Source organism: Corvus hawaiiensis, chromosome 15, assembly GCF_020740725.1.
Source record: "Corvus hawaiiensis isolate bCorHaw1 chromosome 15, bCorHaw1.pri.cur, whole genome shotgun sequence".
Lineage (NCBI taxonomy): Eukaryota > Metazoa > Chordata > Aves > Passeriformes > Corvidae > Corvus > Corvus hawaiiensis.
Window position 1 is genome coordinate 8,243,215 of NC_063227.1, and position 27,939 is coordinate 8,271,153.

The 27,939-nt window shown below is 41.9% G+C and overlaps 3 protein-coding genes across 8 annotated transcripts in view; 2 read left to right on the plus strand and 1 right to left on the minus strand.

The window, feature by feature from the left end:
* The window catches only part of COL23A1 (collagen type XXIII alpha 1 chain), a 191,638-nt gene extending 182,451 nt beyond the window's left edge, over window positions 1-9,187 (plus strand). The window contains 1 exon segment of the mRNA XM_048320291.1: window positions 839-9,187. Coding sequence (XP_048176248.1) covers window positions 839-841 — 3 coding nt within the window. The 3' untranslated portion in view covers window positions 842-9,187.
* On the minus strand, window positions 2,939-27,884 carry HNRNPAB (heterogeneous nuclear ribonucleoprotein A/B). 4 transcript variants are annotated; one of them, XM_048319821.1, is made up of 9 exons: window positions 27,743-27,884; window positions 27,345-27,629; window positions 24,275-24,443; window positions 24,032-24,190; window positions 23,497-23,628; window positions 21,772-21,880; window positions 21,526-21,678; window positions 21,363-21,447; window positions 2,939-3,636 (listed from the first exon to the last, which is right to left on the minus strand). In XM_048319821.1, exons 2-8 carry the CDS (start codon window positions 27,590-27,592, stop codon window positions 21,377-21,379), a joined length of 1,041 nt encoding a protein of 346 aa, XP_048175778.1. In that variant the 5' UTR covers window positions 27,593-27,629; window positions 27,743-27,884; the 3' UTR covers window positions 2,939-3,636; window positions 21,363-21,376. The 4 variants fall into 4 exon arrangements, with proteins under 4 accessions (XP_048175778.1, XP_048175781.1, XP_048175780.1 ...); XM_048319823.1 differs by lacking the exon at window positions 2,939-3,636 and adding an exon at window positions 20,783-21,107; XM_048319824.1 differs by lacking the exon at window positions 21,526-21,678 and having other exon boundaries at window positions 27,743-27,882.
* PHYKPL (5-phosphohydroxy-L-lysine phospho-lyase) lies at window positions 9,952-18,734 on the plus strand. 3 transcript variants are annotated; one of them, XM_048319820.1, is made up of 13 exons: window positions 9,952-9,966; window positions 11,962-12,080; window positions 12,856-13,015; window positions 13,574-13,648; window positions 14,466-14,553; window positions 14,643-14,759; window positions 14,956-15,038; window positions 15,332-15,557; window positions 15,832-15,986; window positions 16,493-16,582; window positions 16,801-16,931; window positions 17,346-17,402; window positions 18,555-18,734. In XM_048319820.1, exons 2-12 carry the CDS (start codon window positions 12,026-12,028, stop codon window positions 17,396-17,398), a joined length of 1,233 nt encoding a protein of 410 aa, XP_048175777.1. In that variant the 5' UTR covers window positions 9,952-9,966; window positions 11,962-12,025; the 3' UTR covers window positions 17,399-17,402; window positions 18,555-18,734. The 3 variants fall into 3 exon arrangements, with proteins under 3 accessions (XP_048175777.1, XP_048175776.1, XP_048175775.1); XM_048319819.1 differs by lacking the exon at window positions 9,952-9,966 and adding an exon at window positions 10,323-10,448; XM_048319818.1 differs by lacking the exon at window positions 9,952-9,966 and having other exon boundaries at window positions 10,612-12,080.
* Window positions 27,885-27,939: the final 55 nt, after the last annotated feature.

The window sequence follows — 27,939 nt, forward strand, 5'->3', positions numbered from 1 at the left end:
CACCAGGTCACAGGCCTGGCAGACAGGACATTATGCCTTTGGAGAGCAGGATTCCAGCAGCTTCAGGTCTTGTTCCCCCCAACTCTAGACTGCTGCTGGGAACACCAAAAACTTGCTAAGCATGAAAAGTCATTGTTAACACTGTCAGTAGAATGCCTTTTCATAGGCTTGCTTGGGCTTTTATTATGGCCAAGGAAGCTTAGGAACCACCCAAGGAAAGGCTGCGCCACATGCTCATGTGACTTACTCAACCCATACCCTCCAGCTGAGAAGGTAGCAGTGGGCTGTCTCATTGTTGCAGAGTTCCAAACATTTCTTTTCTAGCAAAGACTCTTCTGCCATTGTAATCATAACTCATAGCCACTGCACTGCTTCAGTGCTCGAATCAGCACCCTGGGTGCAGGTGGTCAGGTAATTTGTAGCATCTCATGCACCCAGAGCAGCCAGGGGTTGGAAGAGCTACTGGCAGCCTGGGAGAATGAGGAGATGTGCCCTCCTGTAGTAAGATGAGGATTTGATCCAGGTTTGTAGGACAATGCTCATTCTCCAACAAGAGTATGACACTGAAGCTGAGTGGAATTACTAACCCAGCTGTAAACATGTGGTATGTGGATACAGTTGGAGTTAACAGCATGTCACTAACTGGTTACAAACCCTCAGTTAGAATGTGAGCACACCCTTAGTATATCAAAGGTTTTAATTCTGAGTAATTTGTTAGGATGTACCATTAATATTAAAAGAAACCTGAGTGCCAATCCTTCTAGTATTAACAATAAGGTTAGTACGTGTAATGAATGGAGCATTTTTCTGATTAAAATGTTTGTGTGTTCTTTTTCAGTGATCTCTAAGCATGAAGCACAATATGTAAATAATGTGATATATTTTGATCTTTTTGATTTTTGTATAAAAAAAGAAAAAAAAAAACTTTTGACAGTAATATATTGACCTTTTTTTATACTGGATTCTGACATTTATGGACTTGGAAAATAATGTAAAGTTCCCAAACCCATAAAATGTGCATGGTAACACAACAGGATTTGATAAAGGTGCCGATGACAGTAGCTGGGGATGAACAGTGTTCACTGCTCATGCTGCAATGTGAACTAACAGTACTGAGCCAGCCTCGTGTGCCTTATTGCATGAAGGAGGGCAAAATCCCTGTCCTAATTTGGCTCTCAACTCCATATTTGCATTGCACATGCACATTAAAAGGGTGAAAAAACCTGGCTGAAAACAAAGAAAAGGATGCAGCCCTAAAAAATGAAAGAAGCTGCTGTCTACTGTCTGGTCAAACAGGAGAAGGATTTGCAACCTGCAGAGGAAACAAAGCCAAGCTCCATCCATTGCTATCTGCTGTGGGCGTGATGGAAACAGCAACTCTGGGGCTAGACAGAACAACCTTGACTGCCTGTGGTTATTTCTTCTACAATCAACAGAAACTTTTATCCTCAAGAGGAAGCACCTCTGGGTCCTGTTCTGGGGTCTGTGCCTGAAGATGTGCAATCACTTTGTTACTGTGGGACATAAATTCCCCAGGAAGCCTCTGCTACAGAATTTCAAAACAGAAAAACCAGGCAATACTTTCAGTGCAGGGAGTTGCAGGACAGGGAAGGCTCTGCTTAAGTCCCTTCTTAAACAACACAGCACACAATGTTGCTCTTGGAGTTCCCAGAAATTGGGAGTTTGGAGTATTTAATTGTCTTGGTTTATGGGGTTCATTTGTTTTTTATTTCTTCTTGGTTTATATAGTTTTAACTGTAAACTAACTCTGCACTCTCCTCTTGTTGTCTTATTTCTCTTCACCTTTTCAGTCTCTTTTGTTAAATTATCTCAGGCATATCCCATGCAGAGCAGGGTAATGAATAAAATCAGTATTATTTTGATATCTGCATATGCCACTGTGGGATCAACTAAAAATTGCAAACTATTCCACAGTTCACATTTTTTAAGATGTTGAAAAAATAGCAATTGTGCAGCAGAGAGCCATAAAAGATATTTCAGAGGAAGAAGATGGCTTACAGCTGAGTCTGTTCAGCTTACAATGAAGATCAAGAGGCAACCAGATTCCTTTACAGGGAGGAGGTACTTTGTATTAACAAGTTTTTAAACTGAACAGAGAAAGATATGCAAACATTCACCCCATGGGTAGAAGCTGAAGCCACACAAACTCAAAGAAGTAAGCTGTGGATTTTTATTGGTAAAACTGGTTAGTCCTAAGCAGACCAGTGATATAATTGCCATCACCTTAATGCCTTTTTGATTTAACAGATCATGTCTGGAGGAAATACTTAGCTCAATACAATTTGCTGGGTTCTGTGTAGGAGTCTTAGGTGAAATTAAGAGCCCGACCATAATATCAAACATGGTATTACGGCTCTTTCTGGCCTTGATCTTAGAAAATACAGAAGGGAGGCATTTTTGGTGCACTGAGTAGATCCAAAACCTCTGTTAAGATTCTTGTTTCATTGCCACTCTTACTGCAGCTACTGCCAGAGAGGGCTTGAGAGAGGGACGTGACCATCCAGGTGCAACCTGCCCTGTACAAGATGACCTAGTGCTGAAAGTCTTGCTCAGATATTCTGAAGAACAGTTGGAATGTGCTTTGTGCTCCACACAGGTAGGGTGATGTCTGGTGTCTTGAGTTCTCATCTCTGACCAGGCTCTGGGTGTCCTTGAGCTTATCCCCAGAGTCAGGGGAGCCTGTGCTCTGCACTGGTCAATGCTGAAATGACCACCAAGCTCGGGAGAGGTGACACAGCTTATGGCTGTAGGCAGTGAATTTTTTACCTGTTGGCTGCTTAGGGGCTACACCTACACATCACTGGCTTTGTGGCTGTACTTGGCATCTCTACCAGTTACTCACTGTTTCCTTGGTCACCATATAGATTAAATCCATGTAAATTCAGATCAACTAACAAATCAAGAAACAACAATTATGTAACTCAAAACAGCAATGAAAATGCATTTTATTTACTTCCATTTCATGTTCTCAGCTATCAGTTTTGGTGTAGGGGTTTTTAAAGGCATAAGGAGCAGCTAACAAGCTTCCACTGGCCTTTAGTGCTTTTGAAAAACCCCTTTAATATCCCAAATTAAAGCTAAAAAATTTTCTGTGAAAGTTTGAAGGCAAATCTCTCATTGATGTCACCAGGAAGATCTGTAATTGTTCCCTTAATGTACAGTTGTTCTTCCCATCTCCCCCAGTCATCTCCAAACTAAAAGCAGTTCACTATTCCAAACCACGCTGTGGGCTTCTACACTCAAATTCCTGCACATGTCGTGTTCATGGAACTTCTTTCAGTATCAATGAGAGTTCAGTCCCCAGAATGACTGCAGAAAGCACAAGAATCTGGAAGTGTCCACAAACAATCTACAATGCAGATAGAAAAGTCTTGTTTTACATACGCTGGCAAAAACTAAACAGCTTTCTATCTAGCTCCTACTTGAAGAAGTTTGGTATCACTGAAGCTACAAGACAAGCTAACCTCCAAAGCTTATGAAATTATATTAAAATTTATATTTTCTCTGAGGAAATACCCCGAAGTCCTATTATCTTCAGGTAAACAAGTCAGTATTCCGTCTTCAACTTGTGGAATATCCAGTGCTTGTAGGCATCAACTGTGACCACTGCCAGGCCTGCAAAACATTGATACAGAATACCAGAATAGTGCTTTACCCTCTCACCCCTCTGCAAGGCCACCGTCCCCCTCCCAGCACAGAGGCTCTGCTGCCACAGCACCCAAGACATTTGTTAGTAATGGAGGAAGGCTGGAATTACCACCCTAGCACAGGAGTGCAGCTGTATCCACCCCCATCAGTGCTACAACAGCTCAGCTACCAAACCTGTTTGTGATCCTCTTTGGAAATTCCTAGGCAAAGGTCCTTGGCTGGTTCTGCATGTACAAAGATCACCTATGCACCTGCAGCCAGTCAGGAATATTCAGGACATTGGACTCACTGCTCATGTGCAGTGGCTTCTCTGAACTCCTGCTGCTGCCCCTCCCATCAGGAATGCTGGCAGGTAGGGATCCTGCTGCATACTGTTGCCACTTTGGCTATGAGGAACTAACCAGTAGGTCTCCAAGGCTTGTGGGTGGTACATCTACTCTACCAACCTCTCGTCATCAAAGGAGCAGAGACCTATGGAGAGCAGAGCTCCCGGGAGCAGAGCAGGGAATGGATCCCCCAGCAGGGCTGTCACTGGCACCTGAAGTTCTTCCTGGTCCTCAGCTGAGATTGGTGCATTTGGCCTTTATATTCTGAACAGTGTACCTGGTTCCCTGCCCATGGCACAGAGTTGGACCTAGACAATCTTTAAAGACCATTCCAAGCCCAGCCATTCTGCGATTATCAATCGTATTATTCATGATTGACTTTATCAGAGAAACTGTTGGGTTTTGTACTGATTACACAGAGTCTAAGAGGAAATCTGTTTAGACTTCCATGTGCCTTACATGCAAACATATTTAGAAGAGTAGTTGTTAAATACAGAGCAGTTATGATCTTACTGCAATGAGTTAAAAAGATGTGCTTTGCTCTGCAAATTCATGCCAGATCAGTTGATTATTTTCTCCTTCCATATGAAAATGTTCATCTGGGTCTTTCTGAATACTTTGACTTTGCGAATAGCTCACAAAGACAAATTTTACTTTTAGGTAGTACTGGCAGGCCTGCTCAAAACTCAGTCACGATCTCAGGCTTTCACAAAGCTTAGGGTTTTTTCACCCAGGAAACTTCTCTTTTGTTTTCCCCTCTGGTTTGAAAGAATCTGAGACTGCTTTACAGCAATTCCAAAATGCAGCTGTATGTTACCACTGTATGTCAGCAGCAATGAAGATGATTGACAGGGACACTGCTAATACTTATGAAATGTGGGTCAGTCTGGGACTGAGGCACTGTTTTTTCTTGATCACTAGAATATTTGGTGTATCTTAATGGATTCATCAATAACATTCTGGGTAACACATTGAAGTTAGTGATACTGGGGGAACCTGAAACTCAGACAAATGTATTTTTGTTTTCTAGTTGACAAAACAAAATTCCTGCCTCTAATTTAACTGCCTGTGAAAGCCTGGTGGTTTCCATGAGGTTAAGCTAACCATGTCTGCTGCTGCCCAGGAGCAGAGGACACACAGCTTTCTTTAAGGCTTGTTCCATTTAAAACTGTAGCTAATGACCATCTTTCCAATCACTACCAACATTCTCTCTCTAACACACTGTAGCCCAATCAGTTTTGGAAGCAAAGCTCCCAAACTGAATCGTAAGGGCACAAGAACTCACTTGAGACCCCTAAAAGGTTTTTCAGCCACAAAGCTCTGCAGGCAGGGCTGCCGTGCCATGAGACAAAGCAAGTGCATTCTGTGACTGAGGCTGGAGCTGCTACTGGCTGTGGTTGTGTCAGTGCTGGTGCTCCAGGAGTGGTGATGCTGCACCCAACTGTGAGTATGGACAGCACTCCCTAAAGCTCCTGGGGAGGATGGATTTAGGGAAGAAGGTAAAAAGACCCCATGTGTATAACTCCACAGTACTGGCAGCTTAAGAGGAACCTTGCCAGAGCATGAACCCGATGATTTGGCCTGTTCTGATGGGGACAAATGAGATTAATTAAGAGTTTTGCAGCTCCATCATGCCTTGGCCAGTGAGCTCAGGAATATTTCTGTGGATTATGAAACAGGTGCAGAGAAATCCTGATCTGACCCAAAACTGAAACAGTTTCCAAGTGTCAGCTCATCAATATTTTAGTTTAAAAAAATCATTATCAGGATATTGCCACATGCTTTGTTTTATTCCCACGGGGAGTCATCTCTCCTGTATGCACTGCTTCTGACAACTCCTGTATATATAATGGTGATGAATTTATTTCTGTATGGATTTCTCTCCTGTGTATTTAAAAATAAGAATGTTTCTTTTAATGATAAGCAACTTTCTGATGTGTTTTCTTTTTAGGAAACTAATAGATAAAATATTTAGATGAGCTTTTGTCTTCTGTAATTTCATAGATTCAGCATTTGAAATCCTCAAGCAAACCAGCAGAACATATGGGAGGTTTCAGCAGTTTAAGACATCCAATGCAATGATGCAAAGTAATCCATGGAAAATGACACCTGTGGTTTTAAGATTGTTATAGTATCCACTACCCAGGGTAAAGTTTTATATATAAGGGTTTTGCACTCAGCCAAATATAGCAGGCTCTTGGGCAAGAATGCAAGAACTCACACGTTGTAATGCACAATTGATTAAAATAAGTTAAAAAAATTAGTTAAACAATTAAGATGGCAAAAAGTTTCCAGCTTTATCATAATGGTAAATAACTCCTCTGGCCTGTCAATGTAATATGTGCATTACAAAGGTGTTCCCTGGTCAGTGAATGCTGGTTCAATGCTGCCCTCTAGAGGAGACTTTTTTTTAAATAGAAGCAATTTTTATGCAAATTTTATGCTGTGACAGTATCCCTAATTTACAGCAGACATGACTTTTGTGTAACTCTATGATTTGAACAGATATTTGTAAAACCAGGAGTGCATGGATAGAAACTTCTCTTTTTTTTTTTTTCCAACTCTGGTATTTCTTTCTTGGGAAATACCATTGTATTCTCAAGTTTTTTTCGGTCCCACTGCTGCCCAGATAATTTACACTGCTACACAACTAAAATCTACCTATAGTAGGCTTCCTGACACATTTCTATTTTTTAAATTTTAAGCATGGAAGCTCTGAATTATTTTCTTTGTATGCAACAGATTTATCTTTAAGATATGCAAAATATTAATAATAACAAATGATAAAAATATAAAAACTTAAATGTCCCCAAACCACTCATCCTGGACAAATAGTTGCAGGTATGTGGCTGAATTCAGATGAGTGAGTTTGGATCCAATGTGCTGTAACATAGGAAGGAGTGTCCTCAGCAATGTCCAGGGGTAGAAAGAACCTCAGTATTGCTTTGTTTAGTTCAAACTTCCTGGTTTTTACCTGTTCAGGACAGGCTGACATGCTGTGCAGCACAGCTAGCCTTGCAGGGGGTTTAACCAGAAGACTTTCAAATGAGAAATGAAATATATGGATAATTTCAAGAGGCCTGTGACACTAGCTTGCCAAGACAATCACTGTGGCACACACTGAACCTGGCAACTTCACAGGACAGCGTATATTATGTAAGCGTATTTCTTGACTCTTTTGCAATAGTGTTTTAATTTTTTTTTAACAAAAAGGAGGGGGCAGAGAGAAACGTCTGGTCACTCTAGTGAGTCCAGTCTCAGTGTCATTTACTGGAATCACCTGCCTTTTAACTGTGTCCCTGGCACTGCACTGGACCTGGCCATAATTAGTTCAGCTCGAAGTACTCCACAGCTCCACTTGGGAGAATCTATTGCAGACTGAAGCAAACCAGTGAGTAAAAAATCCATTTCCTAAACTTTATTTTCCCTGGTGATCATTTATATTTGTAAGCTAAAAATTACTTTTAGTATTTTCACACCCCCAGGTGAATTACTGCAACTTTGCCCTGTGCTTGTGTCCCATTAGATGGCACAATACAAGGGATGTGTGACTGTTGTGTAACCTGCAGCTAAAGTAAGTGCTGAAAATCTGTCACTTAGAAATGAATGGAGGAAGGACTTAATAGATGTTATTATTGTATACTATTGTAGAGAGCCTGGGGGAAACCACAGGAAGGCTGGGAAACACAAGTTTTCCATGCGTAAGAAGTTGAATTATTGACAAGAGAGTGGAGTAAGAAATACATTAATAACATTTGTGGTTTTCCTATGTCTTAGAACAAACAATTCCTGTTTTGTTAAGTTCTGGTAGAAGTTGCCTTAAGTGTGGTTTCATGGAACAGTCAGCTCACTTCTGTGTCAGCTCACTTGTGTGGTCCCTATTAATACCATAGGTATTAATGAACAGAAACTTAAAATGGACGTGATCCCAAGTATCTGTAAATGACACCGATACCATCTGCTGCTTTTTATTATACTGTTAAACACTGAATTGAAAAGTTCATTTTACATGAATTTATTAAGTGTAGGTGAGTGCTTATCAGACTTGCATTTCTGCAATTACATAAAAAAATTAGGATCTGGTTTTGCAAAGCAAAAGCACCCATGATATCCACTGAATTTGTGAATTTAGCAGGAAAGGTCATTAAGTTGCCATCAGTGCAAATGAGAGCTGGAGCCTGTTGTGTTTGCTGGTTTGTTTCATAGAATGCAGTTTAAGACACAATTTCGTAACAGCTTTTTGTGTTTCAATTTGGGTTTCTCAAAAAATAATCAAAAATACGGAATATGAAGAATGTTCAGCACAAATATCACAGTCAAAACTGAAAGCCCCCCTGCTTTGTTGCATTACATGACTTTGGACATAGAAATGTTACAAAACTGGTGCATATATTAGCATTTGAGAAAACTGTACCTGCTGGTATTTCAAATCTGACAATCTTACTTATTTGTATACAGTTTATAAAAATACATGCAACATGTGCCTTATCTGTCCATATTTGTTTTGAAATTATACTGATAGAGCTTAATCCTCTACCACATTATGCAAATGTCCCTTATTTATGTGAGCGGTTGCATCACTCCAGGGAGGCTGTTCAAAGGAGAAAGGGCTGTTTGTGTGTTTGCAGTTTGCCAAAAATGAGTTTTGAATGTATTTACATGGTATTTTATACAAAGCTGGCTAAATTGCTGTAAAATGTATCACCTTTGAAAAGAAAGATAGATATTGAAATTACAGAAAATGTACTTCACATTTCTATTTGCAAACTTTTTGTGATTTTTGATCATGTATGTGCCAGGAAAAGTATTCTATTTACTCTTCTCTGGGGAACAATTACTTTAAAAATGAAGGCATTAATAACAGTATTTCTTATCCATTGTTTTAACATGTTAAAATGGTATTAATTAGTACTGCATCATGTATTTTTAGTTTAAAGCTGTAACGGACAATATTGAGACCTAAAAAAATATGGTTTTCTTTCGCTTTTTTTAATAAAAGCAAAGACTAGATTTTAAAAAATGGTCTCTCTGTACAGATTACTTATACAATTGTGTGAATATGTATAATGAACTCTGCATTTGTAACCAAGAGCAAACTTTCTAAATTGTAAATGTTCAGGTTGTTATTATAAATAGCTAGTAAATATCTTAACCAGACAAGAGTTCAAATAAAGATTAACAGCCATTATTAACTTCTTCTCCACTGTCTTTTGTTACTTAAAACCTGACCTTTATGAAACACTGGAGTTAGACTAAGTTCAACCTAACTTCGAGTACATAGCAATTTGGTTTTGCATTTTCCATATTGCACAAAATTTAAACTGCTCCTGTGTTTATCAAGTAATTGCAACTAGAGATAATTATTAGTGGCTATATCTAGTCAGCAAAATCTGCCAAGTGTAGTTTTAAAATTACCTGTTCTGTTGTTCTACAGTTTTAAGAGCCGTTTGTCAGTTTAAACCAAAAGAATGTGAACATGTACTTGGAAGGAAAAAAAATGTGGCATTTTCTAGAATCAAGTTGGACAAGTTGATGAACTTGGTTATGGCATACAACACCTGCAGTAGCAGAACTCAATCCATTGCAGAACTTCCTTTCTAGTTCTTTATCTTCCTATTCTTCTTTAGGTAATTCCAGTCAAAGAGAAATGGAAGAAAGATCATTCTAATCTCATTGACAGCATTTCCTCTTTTAATCCTAACTATTACCTGTTTTAGGATTGGCTCTAAAGGAGTCGGTCAGATATCTACCTATCTGCCACCAACCAAGCACGGGGGTACAACATATAAAAGGCTGGGTTTACTTCTGCTCAAACAACGAAGAATGTGTTGAAGAATTATTTCAGTTCTACCATCTAGGCTGCCCGCTCAAACTATTTTCAACTGTAAAGAAAACTTCCTCGATGTGTATTTCAAAAGAAGAATGTTACGGCTGTACTAATGATCCTGAAGAGCCTGTTCCTCCCTCTGAAGTGAGTGGGGTGTGGGGCTAGATGCACCCGAGTGGTGTAAAACCCCTGTGGTCTCTGGTTTAAGGGTGAGCTGCCAGCAGCCCCGCAGGGCCCCAGGGACCATAGCCTCTCCCCAGTTTGTCCCCACTCCTGCCTGGAAGGGAAGCGCTATTCCCTCGGGTCCCTGGGTGAGCTCCTGCCCCGCTCCTGGCGCATGCAAGACCCGAGCCGCGCTCTGGGTGCCGCCGGGCTGCGCTCGGCGCTCCGGGCGGGCAGTGCCCGCGCGTCCCTGCCTTGCCGCCGCCCCTCCCCTCGCGGCCCGGCCCCCGCGGGAGGCGGCCGCTCCCTCCCTTCCTCCTTTCCTCCCTCCCTCCCTCCCTCCCTTCCTTCCCCCTCGCTCCGCCGCCGGCCCGCTCCGGCCTCGCGGGCGGCTCCGCGGCCATGCGGGCGGCACAGCCGCGCTCCCGGCAGCAGACCCTGGCCCTGCGGCGGCAGCTCGTCGGGTGAGTGCTCTGGGCGGGCGCGGGGCCGGGGCCGCGCGGGCGCTGCCGCCTGACGTGGCCGGGAGCGGGGTCGAGCCCGCGGCCCCCGCCCGGCAGCAGCGCCATCGCGCCCGGGCTGAAACCGGGACAGCGCCGGAGCGCTGCGCCCGCACAGCCAGGTGCACTGCTGTAATTAACAGCAATTAGCTTTCTTAAGGAGGGGGATTACGAAACTGCACTATAAAACCCGTATGATACCGAGCGCGCCTGTTTAGCGTTTAAACTGCTTAGAAAGCGTTTTCTGTGAGCCCAGCAGAGGCACGGCTGGGGCTGGAGGCCGTGCTGGGCAAGGCGAGGTTCTGGCTCACCTACTATTATAGCCCGTCTTTCAGAAAACTAATTACCCCAAAACCGTGATGGAATTAACAACAAACGTCTGCCCTCTCTGACAGAATGAGGGACAAGACTCAGTTCCAAACTTCCCATTACTGGTGGTGTTTCAACCAACCTAAAAAGCGCCTTCATTCTGTAGACCATCACCAAGAATGGCAGCACAACTCTTTTTAACTGTGGGAATATTTTCATATAATATATATTCAAATCCAAGGCTACTTTTATGTGTTTTAAAAATAGAAAAGTTGAGCTGAAACTAAACGCTGAAACTAGAATTATGCCAGTTAAATACACCTGAAAAATACTACTCTGGGTATTAAATCTTTTTCTAACTGATTTGCCCTGCCACTGGTAACAAAGACCCAGCCTCTGCAAGCACTTTCTTAGCATCTTTTGAACAGTTAGGAGAGGCCAACAAAAACCCCCAACTGTTTTGCCAGCTCAAACAGAAAGTATCAAGATTCCTGTTGGGGAGTGATAATGAAGCACTTTCTCACTTCACCATTGTCCTTTGTCATCCATTTGACAATGGCTTTGTATTTATAGTCAAATTATTTACGTATATGCTATCTTTTACTAAATGAAGTATGGAAGTTTGGCATTGCCCTTCAGAATCAAATCTCTGCAACTCCAACTCAGGCAGGTGCGTTACCATTTTACTTGTTTGGTAATTCATTTAAAATGTGAAACAAAACAAATGCACTTAAGTAAACCCAACCTTATAAAATCACTCAGCATTTTAGCTAGTGAAGCCGTAAACAATCACCTGCATCAAACTATCTGGAAAATCAGGACCTTGGCAGGAATAGCAAGAACATAACAGGAACAATAAAAAGAACACAGCACAAGGTAAGAGACACAAAGAACAAAAAGGGCAGATAGCACAGACAGTAAGGAATTGCAGTTAAGATGGGATGAAACTATAGAGGCAAGTCCTACTGCTGTGGCTAGATCCTAGAGTAGGATTTTTAGGTTTGGAGTGTGTTGTTTCCCCTGTAAATCTAAGAAAATTTGAGTACAAGGCCTTTGATTTAGGGGCCAAAAGCAGGATGACTGTGCCAGCAAACAGGAGAAATGTCTTTTACCAGCGGAATGAACTAAACTCATTAAGATTTATTTTGCTTTCTGATGCTTGTCATAGCTCTTCTTGCAAGCTGTTTTTTTCTAATGATCCACTGAAGATCGTGAAGGCAAAAGGCCAGTATATGTATGATGAGAATGGGAGACAGTACCTTGACTGTATAAACAATGTCGCTCATGGTAAGCCGAAGTCATGGTATTGAATGGTATTTGATGCTGTGTTTTTCTAAGCAGAACAAAGAACAATCAGTACTTTTACTACAGTTGCACTGTGCTGGGGGAGGGGTGTTTAATTGGAAAAGTGGAAGGAAACTTTCTTGAGCCTGTAGTTTGGGGAATTACAGTTTGTTTGAATTTGTGTGTGTGTGTGTGTGTGTGTGTGTGTGTGTGAATGTGCTTTCCAGACTTGCTTCCTGTCCTGTCTTCCAAGAAATGTGTCTAAAACATACAGATTTTTTTCCACAGAAACTCAAGTAAAGCACCTCACTGTAAAACTAACAAATGACATTTTGTTGTTTTTGTAAAAGTTACTGTTACCACTGCTCAGTGGTGGTGCCTTAATTGTGTATGATTAAGTAATTGCTGCTTTCTTACAGGATTTGAAATCTCTCTAACCTAACCCCTTACCAGGGCTAGTAATTCTTTGATAGTAAAGCTTACATGCACCTTCCCAAACTCCTGAGCTATGTAACTGCCTAAATCCAAGCATCAAATCAGACACTATTTATTTTAGCATATCAATTTCCAGTACTAACTACAAACCTTTAAATACAGTAGGAGGCAACTTCAAAGTTTCTGAGGAGCAAAAAAATGTTTTTACAAGGTGTACCACTATTAAGGCCCTACTGATAATATCTCTGTACTATTAGAGAAATAAAAGTGTTAAGCTGGCATGTGACTGAACACCATGGGTAATATAAAGAACTCTCAAACCATTCTCCACATTCTCTTGCAGTTGGGCACTGTCACCCTGATATAGTAAAGGCAGCCCATGAACAGAATCAATTGTTAAATACAAATTCTCGTTACCTTCATGACAACTTGGTTGATTATGCAGAAAGACTTTCAAAAACACTACCTGAGAAATTATGCACCTTCTATTTTTTGAATTCTGGGTAAGTTGGGTGCATTAGAATTGATACGGGGGCTTTACTCGATATACACAGACAAGTACGCACTTGCTTATCAACAGCCAGTTTCAGTCTGGTGTAGATGTCTAATGATGACAAAAACATGGGTTTGGTTCTGCAAGCTCTCTACCTGGGAACTAAATGAGTGCTTTATTTAAGGGTTTTATTCTATTTGTAAGACCTTAGACTACTAAACAGTAATGTCAATATTTACTGTATTAGTTGTCTGATTTGTCTTCTGACTTGGGAATTATTCTCAAATGTACCAATGCATTGCTTCTGCTGGGGGCGGGGCATATTCCTAAGCAAGCTTCATCTGGAAGAAAAAAAAGCCAGATTGTTTCTGCAGTAGTTCCTGTACTCTGGCTTTTTAAGATGGATTCTGTTCTGGTGAACAGTCCTTCCTAGTGAGTGCTGATTACTAAGGAATTTGTGCATAACATGCATTGAGTTGTCTGATCTCTGCAGAACAGTGCAAAGGAGGTTAGATTTCAAAACTGAGGACATCCACAATGAAGCAATTACTGAATTTTTCCATTGTAGATCTGAAGCCAACGACCTTGCCCTGAGATTGGCACGGCAGTACACAAAACATGAGGATGTTATCGTTTTAGACCAGTGAGTACATTGGCAATTTGGGGTACAAGGCTCTGTTTTGGCCCATAGAGCATTTCTGAAATCCTCCTGTAGTAGAAAGACTGTAACCAGGAAGCTGAGGGAAGTAATTTTTCCTTCTGTTCAGTATTTGCCAGCCCAGCCCTCAGAGCTGTGGTTGGGCTCTCCAGCACATGACAGCTGTTGACACACTGGAAGGAGGCCAGCAGTGGCCTGCCACAATGGGAAGGGAGCCACAGCAGTGAGATACTAGGTTTGTTCAGCTGCAAGAGACAGCCAGGCAGATCTCACTGCAACTACAACTATCTCATGGGAAGGAGCAAAAAGGATGGGAGCCAGGTGTGAAGATGCATGGTGACAGGAAAAAAGACCTCAGATCTAAGTTCAAACCTGAGCAATTTTGATGAGACATAGAAAAAAAGGTCTTTTGCCATGATGGGGGGGTCAAATACTAGAATAGGATGCCTACAGTCACTGGAAACTCCACTGTTGGAGGATATTCAGAAATAGGCCCTTCCAGTTGTTCTGCAATCTTGTGATACTGCTCAGGTGTTCCCTGCTGTGATTCCAGTCACTGGTGCAGGCAAACCAGTGACAAGTCCTGTCCCTCTGCATCCCTTATATTCAGATACAGCAAAAAAATCCAAATAGTACTAAGCTTATTGACAGAAAAGAAATTGTAGAGTTGTTCTCAGCTTAAGTTACTGAATTTCCTACCAAGTGATAGCAGTTGGCTACTCTTTACTATTTGGAATGCTAATACTGAAGAACTCTTGATACTGAGAAAATTACTATTTAGTTCTGCCAATTGTTTTTTAAGTGCTTACCATGGACATCTGACATCTTTGATTGACATAAGCCCATATAAATTCAGAAATCTAGAAGGACAAAAGGAATGGGTTCATGTGGTATGTACTTCAGCCTATACCTATCAATTACTTGTCAACTGAATTGTTTTTATGATATATTGAATATAGGATACTGTTCCTTTGTGTAGGCTCCTGTTCCAGACACATACAGAGGACTTTATAGAGAAGACCATGAAGATTCAGTAACAGCCTATGCTGATGAAGTAAAAAATATTATTGAGCATGCACATAAGAGAGGCAGAAAGGTAAAATGTTATTTCCTTAACTGTTTGTCTTGTCTTAGAAATGAATGTGCCTGTCAGTGCAATTCAGAGTTACTAAGCTACATGGTATGGACTTGTCAAAAAGAAAAGATCACATTAATAATGCAAAAACCATCTAAGGACAAAGAGCTTGCTGCACTTTCTGTGTTGTATTCAAACATCATATGCTGTGTTTCAGATTGCTGCATTTTTTGCTGAATCTCTACCAAGTGTGGGTGGTCAAATCATTCCCCCAGCAGGCTATTTTCAGAAGGTTGCAGAGTAAGTGGTCATTCATTATCTTAACTTTTTAAACTTAACATATTTAGTAAATAGATAATTTCTCTGCCTGCTGTAGCATAGAGCTTGACAGGCAGGAAATTACCCAAGCCTTCATGTTAGAATGTGAACTTTGTGTATGGCAAAGACCTGCCTATAAACACATGGTATAGAATATAGGCCTGTACACACTTGTTTCCTCAGAGTTTGCAAAGTAACACTTTCTGCATGTTCTTAAATGGTAAATGCTATGTTCTCTTTCCTTTTAAGAGACAATCAAATCTGTTATGTTACAGGCATGTGCACAAGGCAGGAGGTGTATTTATTGCTGATGAAATTCAAGTTGGCTTTGGCAGAGTTGGCAAGCACTTCTGGGCATTCCAGCTTCAGGGAGAAGATTTTATACCTGATATTGTCACTATGGGGAAACCAATAGGAAATGGGCACCCGCTTGCTTGTGTAGCAACAACAAAAGAAATTGCAGAAGCATTTTCAGCCACTGGAGTAGAGTATTTTAATACAGTAAGTAAACAGTTGCCCACTTCTGTTAAAGAGTCTAAGGATTAAAATTAGATCATCATGCAGTGTTTTTATTAATATTTACCACAGTACCTAAAAAGTAACTGTGTTACTGTACTATTTCTGTCTATGTTTCTAAGCTGTGACTCTCTCTGTATTGACTCCATCTGATAAAAGTGATAATATGCTCCTTGTATCACTGAGGCTACACTTTCAGTGACATGACTCCATCTTTCTTCCCTTTCCATGGCTCTTTGTGTTCCTATCCTGGGCTCAGTTTGGTGGAAACCCTGTTTCATGTGCCATTGGATTAGCTGTGTTAGATGTGATTGAGAAAGAACACCTTCAGGCTCATGCCACAGAGGTAGGCAACTTCTTGATGAAGACACTCAAGGAGCAGCAAATCAAGCATCCCATCCTTGGTGATGTCAGGTATCAGTGCCTTATTTACATTTTTAGCTACTTTGTTTGGTTCAGTCAGTCCAACAACTCAGTCCAACAGATTTTGTTTTGAGAAATAAATTAAATTTTGCATTTTCAGCAAATATAAACAGCCTCCTGTACACTGAAGTGAAACAAACTTGATCTTATCAGAAGTCCCACATACTTTTCCACTCTGGGCTAGTACTGTTCTGTCAATTTATTAGCTGCTAAAGGAATTCACTTTCCTGTTGAACTTGAATTTCAAGTGCACAAGGTACAGAAGTGATGAGCTAGATAGAAAACATGCTTAAGATCCTGTCCTGTGCTGCTAGTGTGAGCAGACAGAAGTCTGTATTACTTACATTTCTTCAGAACAGCAAAACCTTTTCTAGCAGTAGCCAAAAAACATCAGGTAATTCTCATGTAGTAAAGGTCTTGTCTTAAAAAAACCTCAGTTTAGTTTATGTGTAGTTCCTTCCTCTGACACTGACTGACTGTTTTTATTTCTTTTACAGAGGTTGTGGCTTATTCATTGGAGTGGACTTAATCAAAGACCAAGCAGAAAGGACTCCAGCCACAGCAGAAGCAGAGGATTTAATAACAAGGTACATGGAACAATCATGGAGTTCCTCAATGAGGGAAGCAAGCACACAATTACAGACTACCCTTGCCACTCAGGAGCTGCTAAAATACAACCAACTGGCCAAGACAGAAACCAGTCAGTGTAGAAGGGCACTGTGTGACAGCCTGCAGGCTGGTGCTTGGAAGTTTTTCTCAACTACATGCAGAAGTAAACATAGTTCTTTGTTATTGCTCTTTCCAGACTTAAGGAAAAATATATTCTACTGAGTACAGATGGGCCAGGAAGAAATGTGCTGAAATTCAAGCCCCCGATGTGCTTCAATATGGAGGATGCAAAATTTGTTGTGGAGACAATTGACAAAATACTAACAGGTAAAAAATGATCAAAACCCTCAAAAATAGAGGTTTTTGAACTGCCTCAAAGACAATGCTGCACTACTGAGCCTGTTTTTCAGAAGTGCTAAAATGGAGCCAAGATTGTAGATGCTGAGCACATAACCTTTGCCTCTAAATTATTCTGTGCTGAAGTTGTCTAACAAAACTACTTCCTCTACAGATGCATGATGTGCCTTTTAAAATAGCTTTGCTCTGGCAGAGGTTTGAGTGTTCAGCTTATCTGAACAAGCAGAACTTGTAAAAGCTGTACACCTGTTCCTGAAAACCATAATCTATGTGCTTTTACCACTTAGCTTGTTATACAACTTCTACACACTTAGCATTAAGAAAGTTAAGTGTACAAAAGGTCACAAAGACATGACTTTACTAAGTTGCTTATTCTCTTTCCAGATATGGAAAAAGAATGTCTGAACCAAGAGAAAACATCCGTTTGTTCTACCTGAGCAGGTATTTACCTATAGTCACCCAGTACTATTTAAAAGCCAAGATTCCTAAACATAACTTCGCAAGCACTGTCAGACTAAAGCTTCCTCAGAGATGCTTTTACTCAAAGTCTGCAGGAATTTCTGGGAATCTCCAAGCACAGATCATACTTGTGTACACCTGGCATTCACAACTACCTTTTGCCATTCTGACACTCCCAGCAACACTGTGTGCATCACTTGTTTGTGAGGGCTAACATGTCCCAGATATGACTGCCTCTAGAGCATGCAAATGACTGCACATCCACACAAACACACAGCTTTTCTGCTTGCTGCTCAGTGCCTTAAGGCTCCAGCCAGAAGCTGGTCCAGCTGCACAACCACTTCTCAGCACATCTCCCCCATAGGTGTCATTTCAGGTTCACAACTGGTATCTTATCCTTCAGGATCAGTTTATCCCTAGACTGAAAAGTTTGTGGGTATCAGAGTAAGACTGGTCCTGTTAAGTCTTCAAAGCCTTGTTATGTCTTCATCTGTTGAGGTCCCTCAGTAGGTTGCCAAGAGAACATATAGCTGCAACTGAGTTTGCTGCACACTCATGAGCACAGTGTACACTTACAGTTAACACCTTGATAACAACACCCTTTGGTACACTTCATACTTCTTCAGACTACTCTGACTAAAAGATAACCACGTGTTTAGTAGAACTCTGGACAGCTGGGCAGGAATGCACCTAATGTGATCATTGTGAGCAGTGTAATCACTGGTGGCCTCAACCACCATGAGATTCACAGTGCTACATCCCTGAGCTAAGGAGAAATGTGTTTTAGTTCAGTGTAATATTAGTATAGCAGCCACAAGAAAAAGGTGTTAATATTTTATTTAGCAAGTTAATGGAAAGACATACAGCTGTTTATACTACTTACTCTTAGGAACAGAAAGATTACTTAACAGTGCCAGTGCAAATTAGAGGCCTAATGACTTAATGTGCTTGTCTGTAAACTAAACTAAGCAAGAAAAACGCCTTTATTTTCTACAGGAAACCAAGAATGCAAAAAGCCTCTTACTAAGTACAGTACTAGTAAGACACTTACATATAATGTAAGCGAAAATGAGGCAGTGATTTCTTTTAATGATACTTTTACAAAAAAACCGTAACATTATTTTCTTTCCATAGGTTTCAAACAATGATCAAGATCTACTACTAAGAAACAGAACTCTACTATAATAATGCACATTTAATCTTCATCCTAGCATGTCTTAGACCAGATAAGTCACATTTGATTTTTTTGTTTTCATTTATCTTGTTTTTAGTAAAAGCTTTAGGAGAAATAAATTTTACAAGAGCTTATCTCAACTCTGGCAGTGTGGAATTGGCTTTTATTTAAAACAGCATATCTAAAACTGATTATAAAGGAGGATCTTTCTAGTAGCCACTACAAAATACATTTTCTAAATGTATGCACTTTCAGGTTACAACTTTTTCAAATTAAGATGGGCCAATGGGTGTTCTGATTTTTTTAAGTCTTCAGCTGCCTATGCAAACACCATTGCAGGTGCCAGTACACCCAGTCCTTCCCACACTCTTCTGACCAGTTTCAGCAGCCAGTGTCAGAACAAGGTCCCTAAGTAGCACTATATTCAACAAACACTCTCAGCCACCAGGTTAAGTCAAAAACTTCACTTCCAAATTCCTAACATCAAACTCATGAGGGACAGACAGCTGAGGGCTATGGCTCCCAAATCACTTCTTACAAACACAGTCTGTCCTCAAAAAATATCCAAGTAGGATTAGGAAATTAAGAGTAGACTACAGCCATAAGCAACAACCTTGTATACAAGCCTTTACTTTCACCAGGCAGGTCTTTGTATCACAAACTTTTCATGCAAAGAAGAAAGGGAAAAGCCAGCTCTGCATTTAAATACCAGTATCCTCAGTTTCTGCCTAAGGCCACATCACCTGTCAAGGAAGCATTACCTGAGCACCTACTTACAAAAATCACCACAATAACACCAGCTGACAAACTCTTGCTAGGACACTACTAGCGAGAAGGACTGCAGCACAATGGTCCTGGTACCATGCAATTTTCCAACTGGAGGGCCAAGTGTTTGCTAGAAAAATATTCTGCTACCCCTTATTTCACAGAAAAAACAGTGCAAGTATGTAATAAAGTATTTAAATTTTAAATCTTGAGACAGTAATCCTTTTAAATACTGTACTTACTTGTTTCAGTGATCTGCTATTTTTTTATTTGCAAGTAAGTTGGGCTGCAGGTTACACAGTCCAGCTGTAAAGTTGTCAACTCTTAAGATTTAAAATCTTTTTTTAATACTTTTTTTAATACTCAGAATTTCCACTTAACACCGAAGAGTCTTACAGACTTGTAAATTTACAAGCAAGATTTTCTTTTCAAGGACAGCCAGCAGGGAGCAGCAGATTATAGTCCATGCAGAAATAGCTGCATCCCTTGTTAAAAAACTGAAAAGGTCACTAGTAACTTGTTTGTTTCTTGTCTTAGTTACTTGGTTTGATTCCACTTCTGGGTGTTACTTGTTCAAAAAAACTTGTTACAAGGAAAAAAAAAATTGTCATATTTTAGCTTTAATAGGAGACTGAAAATCGAATTGATCAGTGCAACAAAGATTAGAAATTTACTTTGTGCAGTAGAGCTTGCTACTTATATTCTGCAACAAGACAGGCAAATCACATGACAGTTATTGCCTTAAAATAGCAGTAAACTAACAGTGAAGTCAAAAAAAGGAGAGTATTTCTAGCTGGTCACTTATCTCTAGAGAAAGAGATGTTTTTTCCACCCACAACTGCAGTGGAAGTTTTTAGCCTTTTCTGTTATACAAAAAGGCTGCAAAAATTCAGACTTTGCATTGGTAATTTAATGTTTGTCCAACCTGCCTTTCAAGGCAAGTATATACATCCTATTAACAACTTGCAGACAAGTCTCAGACTCAAGACAGTGAAATATGAAGGAAGTGCAGCCAGCTTCTTGCATACCTCTTGGCTCCCTCCTGCAATGCTGTCTAGACTCCCAAGCACTACCTAAAACCTACAGCTCTGACTCCTCCTAGCAGAGCCCAATGCAGATACCAATACAGTTACTCTGAGCCTCTGTGCTTGCCTAGAGCATGAGCCACCACCTCACCAGCACAGCCCCACCACAGCTGGGGCTTCTCACCTGAGCTCTCCTCCACAACCTCCAGGCAGAAGTGACAGCAGGTTTTAGCTGCCACTTAACTGCAAGTGAGCACAACTACCACCACAGCCTTCTAGTTTTAAGATTAAAAACATTTAAGCACAACTCTTCATCTATCAAGGTACTGCCATGAACTAAGTTCTGGGAACAGGATACTGGTGTTTTACTAACACGAGCTGAAGAATGGCACAAGACACTAGATTACGCCTTTTTTATTTCAAAAGCTAGGATAGCTTCAATATCCATGTCATGGTGAATCAGAACACATGTAAAATACCTTACAATACATTAGATTCCAAAAAGGTACCAAAAAGTACAGTAAAATTAACACTTCCATTACAGGAAATGTATGACACAAAAACAATACAAAATAAAAAGGTGGAAAGTGACACTGGTTCCCTAAGATGCATCTCATTCTGTACAACTGGAGTAATGCAGAGTCCATAGTTAACTCCAAGAGGCAGTCCCTAGATGCAGAGCTGCAGCTTTAAGCAGACCCTCAAAATCAGTTTCAGTTTAACCTATTAATAAAATCATTAATTAATATCTTCAGCAATGCTGAAATTTACACACCACACTGTCTAGACAACTAGTTATCGGTAAGTATTAAACATGTAAAACATTTCCAGGGAGCTCTTCCAAGTAAGATGCACATTTAACAGGCCATAGAAATTTATTGTAAAGTTAAATTTGGTACAGAACTGAAGTATCCATCTACAGCATTGTATACAAAACCTATGCAGTCATTTTCCAAAAGAGACCATGCCACTGCATACCTGAATAAGTTTGATCAATATGGCTTGTAGTTATTCTGATGACCACCACGTCTTGGTGTCTTCCCATAATTTGCACTGCCTTGACCTATGAACAAGAGAACAAATGCATTAAACTGCTAATTAGTTATGCTTGCTTATACCCAATACAGTTCTCTTTACTTACTGTAATCATAGCCTGGTCCATATCCATAATACCCATATCCTGAATAATCATAGCCTCCATAGCCACCATAACCTTGCTGATAGCCGTATCCTTGATTCCCATAACCCTGGTTCCAGTAATTGCCATAACCTTGATTCCAATTTTGACTTTGAGCTATAGAAGGGAAAACCATCCACAAAATCCCATTTTAGTACACACAACTTATTTAGAATGTGTCCATACTAAAGTAGTGTGTGTGGTACTTACCACCGCCTCTTCCACCTCTGCCTCTTCCTCCATAGCTACCTCTTCCTCCGCCACTACTGAACTGTTGCTGCTGGTACACTTCTTTTGGCTGTGCTACCTTAATCTCACACTGCAAATAAAAAACCAGGAAGAGTATGTAAAGTGTTTCAGAGCAGCATTTCCCAGCCTGAGCACCTGGAGAAGCCAAAGGTTCCTCTGGAGGCAAAGGAGGTGTACATGCTGTGCTCCTCTCAGGTGAGCAGCACTACTGCATAACCAGGGGCATCTGATTTATTGTGTCAACTGGGCAAAGGTAAGTCACTGTCAGCCTTTCCAAGAGGCCACTGCTTTCACAGCATTTTATTCGCCTATTCCCTACCAGCAGTTTACCCATGGAAGAGGTGCTGAGGCCACCTCTCCACAAGGCTGCCCTCTCACCTGGCACAACCTCCAGAACAAGGCTGTTGCTATCAGTGCTATGACCTGCACTGAATGAACAAGGTTCTGAGAAATGCACCAGAACCCAGCAGCCGTTGTATACACCCTGCACACTGTGTATGTGGCTGGACTGTACCATACCTCTACCAACCCCTGAAATCATCATTTATCAAATACTAACAGGTAAAGCCAACCAAAACTGACATTTCCAAGACAGGTTCCCAAGCTGCAGTTCAAGCTGTCAGCCAACCACCTGGTTCCTGGATCTGTGCACAGTCCAGGAGTAAAGCTACTGCTGCTGCAAAAGGAACAACAGCACCTGAGCAAGTCTGGCTTGGAGTTCTTCACCACAGGACCTTTAAGGTAATCTGCTTTTTATTCTCTATGGCTATAACATAAAAATAAGTCATAGGTATGAAATACAGAAATTTCTCAGCTCTCTTGGCATGTAAGCATTCATCTCTCCTGAAAACAAACGTCACTGCTAACCAGTGACTTTCCCAGTGCATTAGGTTTGCCAAAATTTGTGCTGTCCTGTATCAAGACCAGTCTTAAAGCAAATGCAGTCTAAGTCAGTGTCAGACAGTATGACCCAGTGTAATAGGGCTCTGACGTTATGTGGACAGTCAGCACTGGCCTCAGAGCAAGGGAGCAGGGACACCTTGAGCCAGTACACATCATTTGCCTCCAGTCCTCTCCTCATTTGTTGATACATGAGCCTCTCTCCATTAGCTATTCCCTCAGATGAGCAGTCAGCTGGTCAGAGCACCTCACACCACTTACAGCAGTTCCCATAACCAGGTGACCAGACACAAGCTGCCCCAAGCATACATTCACTCTCTGGATCCTTGTACTACATTTAGGGGACAAGGTTTTGGCAGCAGGGGGGCTGCAGGAAGGGGCTTTAGAGAAGAAAGCAGAAGCTGCCCCCCAGCAGACAGAGCCAGTTTCAGCCAGATGCTTAGAGAGTTAAGCATCTGCAAGGCTTTCATTTATGCAAGTGGTCTATGCTGAAAATAGGCATCTACCTGTTGGAATGGCTTACACTGCTACACTGATACATAAGCCAATTTCTCCACATATATTTAATGAATGCAATTAGATACTTTACATACAAAAAGCCTTAAACCCAGCAGTTAAAGCCACAAATACTGCCAAAGAGCCTCTGTGACTGAACTTGCAGCAAAACACCACTATGGTAAACTTCAAGCTGTCCTTATTGTAAATTTGGTACTTTGACCCAAGAGGTCTACAAAAACCTTTCCAGGTTATATGCTTGGACAAAGAGTTACAAGTCAGTGTTTCTACCTTGCTTCCACTGACGTTATGGAATTTCTTCTCCAAAACCTTCTTCACTGGATCCTCTTCCTTGAAAGTGATGAACACAAACCCCCTCCTTTTGTTGGTCTTTGGATCCATTGGCAGTTCAATTGCTTCAATCTGAAGACATGAAATACTATTTTCAGACTCATGTTTTAGAGATGAACAGTTAAATGCACAGAAACTGGTACAGCAAAACTTAAGTTTTCTTTCTAAGCATATAATGCAACACCAAAGTTGCAAGCCCTTCTGTGCCAACACTGGCTTTCAGATCAGAGATTTCCATTTTACAACTCTTCAAACTGATTTTAACATCAGTTAAAATGCTTTGAGTTAAAGACAAGGGTATCTAACTAGCAATGGAAGCACCTAGTGCAGTAAGTGCCACCATTGCTCTGAAGATGGGAAATTTCTGCATGTTACAGAAGGCTTGATACATCTGAAGTTAACTTACTTTGAAACTTGCGTATCATTAATAAACTAAACAGCAACTTTCAGAGTTTACTAAGATACCATTACACACCTCTCCAAACTCTCCAAAGTATTCCCTGATTTTCTCTTCTGTGGCTTCTGGGTTTAGTCCACCAACAAATATTTTCTTCACTGGATCCTTTTTCATTGCCATGGCCTTCTTGGGATCAATTAGTCGTCCATCTAGTCTGTGTTCTTTCTGTTCCAGAACCTAAAAGATAGTTTGGTATGATTAACTCAAGCTGAAAAGTTTTCCCTAGAAGTTAAGGATCTAAAATATGAAGCTTAAATTCACCTTTTCAACACTCCCAGGCTCTTTGAAGAGAATAAATCCAAAGCCTCTGGATCTTCCTGTGTTAGGGTCCATCTTTATCGTACAGTCAGTTACTTCACCAAATTTGGTGAAGTAATCTTTTAAGTCTTTTTTGCTTGTATCCCAACTGAGGCCACCAACAAACATCTTCCTGAAATTTCAAGGAGAGAAGAGCTATTCAGATTCAGGAAGCACTGCAGAAAAGCACATGCAGTAAGATGCTCAGTGGTACACACCTCAGCAGCATTGTCAGAACAGGACCAACTGTTCCGAGTGCAACACCTGCACCTTGTCAAAAGCTGCTGATACTACAGGAGTGCACAAGGGTGGGCTTCTCCCCCTTCTTTTTGAGGCAATGCCACAATGCACTCTGACATTTATTAGATTATATAAGAAATAGTAAGAATAGCCTGAGATATTCCTTGCCAGTAACTTACATTCTTACAAAAGTGTTCTATAATTTGCAAGAAAGCAGAATTGATTTATCAAGTACTGCCAACTCTTGCAAAGAACCTAGGACCATTCCTACTGCTCTGAAAGCATTCAGCAAAGAATATGGCATCAAAAGCAAAGTATTTGAGCTCTCTTAGGTTTTGGTTAAATGGCTGTAAAAATTTTAGTCCAGGTATCTGTGACCTCCAGTAACAGTCACATACAAAAGATGGGACTTTGGACCTGCCTTAACTACTATGTTGTGCACTTCTTCCTGCTTAGTTACTGACTCTAGTTCTATCTTCATCAGTACTACAGGAGTCTCTCCATTCTTAGAATTTAATTCTAAGTAGGCAGATACAGTTCCTCCCTGCCCACTTTCCCATACAAAATACCCTCTGAAGGAGGATATCTATCTTAAAGAACTAAATTCGAGGCACAATACAGAAGTGAAACTAACAAACAAAACAGTGATATCAGGCAATAAGGCATTTTTCAAATGCTTCACTTCAAATGAAAACATTAATAACATGGCTGCATTTTCTATTTTCAGAGTTTCCAAGGTAACAAACTAAGCTTTTAAAAGCATTCGAGCCTTTTTATCTAACTATAGACTGAAACAGTTTAAGTTGTCATTACTCTGTATGGAGGCAACCTAGATTGGCACTACAAGCTAACAGCACTTCAGAAACTAAACTATGCTGAAATAAAACTGGCTTTTGGTGTTTATATGTAACTTTGATTTACAAGAATCGGCATCTATTTCTGTATAAAAGGCAGTAGGGGAGGGAACCTTATGGGGTTTTTGCCCTTTTTTCCTCAACTGGGTGAAACCATACCCTGTATTAGCTGAACTCAAGTTTTTTCAGCAGACCAAGCTGTGCACTCTGGATGAGTGCAGCAGGAAGCACAGGGTCCAAGTAAAGTGTGTGCTTCCTGCAGCCATTACATCAGAGCCTTAGAGGAACAGCCTTACAAAGTTTACTAAGTCTTTCAATACCAGGTAGAAGAAAGGGGCTTGGGGGATTCCTTCCCATCCCAACAGCTGACTATGGCTGCTATAACCTGTACAGACTGACAGCGGCTTTCTACAGCACACCCTGTCATCACTGACCACACTTACAGAATTAACAAGAGATTGGGGGGATGACAGGAATTTGTCTGGAGGCAGCTTTGGCTGCTTTATGGCATCAGGTTGGTGTTGTAGCATTGCCACATGCTAAACTCACCCCTTACCACAGCAGTATGTGTTACACTTCGCAGTTTGCAGTGCTTTGTTTTGTAACTGGAAAAACTGATACCTAATTTAAACACCACAATACAGAGCCTTTGAAGCTATGACAAAAATCCTGGTATTTGGCTTTGCCTTCAGAGGCCACATAAACTGGACAACTGCACCCTTAACATGCAGTCATTTTTCCCCTCCTGAGTGTATTAGTGCAGCTAAATGGAAGCTTATTTCAGCTCTTAACAAAACCCTCTAAAATCAGTGCTTTGGAAAGCTCTCATTTTAGGACAGTGCTACATTTTTCACATGGGTCAATCCCTCTGAATAACTGCTTTTGTCAAAAGTTTCATTTCATATCGATTTGGGGCTGAAGCTTGTCATCTCCTGTTCATGGAAGAAAAATACTATCACCCCTTTTTCAGTACAGAATACTAGAAACAGTAAAGAAAAATTCGTACATAGCTAAAAGGCCTGGTTCTCAATCCTTCTAGTGTCTGCAAAAGGTACATCCGGTCCCAGCTTGCGGGAAGCTTGTACAAGTGTTATTCGTTCCTTTATCGTCAAAATCTATTACACTGGCTTCAGCTCTGTTTAACCAGAGGGATCTGACCCTCTGGTTCAGGGCTCAACGATAACAAAGGGAGTTCCAATTAAATACATGGGGTAGCCTGAGTAACAAAGACCTGCTTGAGAAATAGGTAAGTAATGTCCATGTCAAGTACATGTATTTACGAACAGGCCAACTATGATAGAAAAGAAATTTCTCTTGTGTAGACTACCAAAATACAGCGAAACTACTCTTGACTCCCCCAGAAATCCCCTGCAAGACATAAGGCATTTTCTGACAATGCTGCAAAGCTGCACACCAAATTCGCTCTTACCGATTTAAACACACCGCGCATCGTCTCAATCGTGCTGATTTTTCCATTTACTTCCCTTAAAAAAACTTAGCTTACCCCCACTGCCTTCCAAGGCCAGGATTATTTATGTGCTTTACACAAAACACATTCACATCTACATCGACGCCGGTGGCGATAGGCCATGCGATCCCCACAAAGTTCCAACCAGCCCCCCTCCCCCAACAGAAAGCAACTCCCTCCATCCGCCCCTTTCGCTAAAGAGAGAAAGGATCAAGAAAACGCGGGAGAGGTAAATGCCCTTCCATTTTACAGCGTGAGACGGCAACAGCCCCGCTCGGCGCCCCTCCCCCAGCCGCCACATGGCGCCAACAAAAGGCAGCGCCAGAACAAAGGAAGCGCTGGTGCTGCAGGGCCCCGGCTCGGCGGGGCCGCTCCCGCCGCCCTCCCCGGCGGGCCGAGCGGGGCCGGGGGCGCTGCCGCCGCCGCAGGGCCGCGCCGGGTCCGGCGCTCCGCACATGGCGCCCGCGCTTACCCCGCGTCCTCCTCGTTCTTGCTGGCGTTGATCTGGTCGCCCTCGGCCCCATTCTGGCTGGCGGCCGTGCCCGCTGTTCCCGCCGCTGGGCCGGCTCCAGCCGCCGCCGCCGCTCCCGCCGCTCCTGCAGCTCCCGCCGCCGCCGCCGGAGCCCCTCCGGTCTCGGCCTGCTGCTCCCCGGCGCTCTCGGCCGCTTCGTGCCCGTTCTGGGTGGCGCCAGCCGCCAGCTGCTGCTCCGCTTCCGACATGGTGCCCCGTCCGCAGAGGGAGAGGGACGAAAGGCGCCTGCGAGAGACGAGCGCGGGTCAGCGCGGCGGCTCCTCCCCAGCCGGGCCGGTCTGATCCGGTCCGCTCACACCCCTCCCCCTTCCCGCCGCCGCCATCCCGCTCGTACTCACTTTAAAATCCGCTCCCGATAAAACCCGGGCCGACCGAAGTCTAATTAAAACCGCCCCGGCACTGGTGCTGGAGCCGATCCCGCTCCCCGCGGCTGCTCCGCACCGGCCCCGCCGCCACCGCCTCCTCCCCCTCAGACACGTACTCAGGCCCGCGCCCGCGACGCGTGGCCGCCTTTATACCGCCGGAGCCTGCGCCA

Coding starts and splice junctions, on each gene's coding strand:
- PHYKPL (XM_048319818.1), top strand. CDS start 11,870: ATGACTGTGCCAGCAAACAGGAGAAATGTCTTTTACCAGCGGAATGAA. Junction 13,649..14,465: donor GATGTTATCGTTTTAGACCA/GTGAGTACATTG, acceptor TTGTTTTTTAAG/TGCTTACCATGGACATCTGA. Junction 15,558..15,831: donor GAGTAGAGTATTTTAATACA/GTAAGTAAACAG, acceptor TCCTGGGCTCAG/TTTGGTGGAAACCCTGTTTC.
- HNRNPAB (XM_048319821.1), bottom strand. CDS start 27,592: ATGTCGGAAGCGGAGCAGCAGCTGGCGGCTGGCGCCACCCAGAACGGG. Junction 24,191..24,274: donor AGCCTGGGAGTGTTGAAAAG/GTGAATTTAAGC, acceptor ACTATCTTTTAG/GTTCTGGAACAGAAAGAACA. Junction 21,881..23,496: donor ATAACGTCAGTGGAAGCAAG/GTAGAAACACTG, acceptor TTTTATTTGCAG/TGTGAGATTAAGGTAGCACA.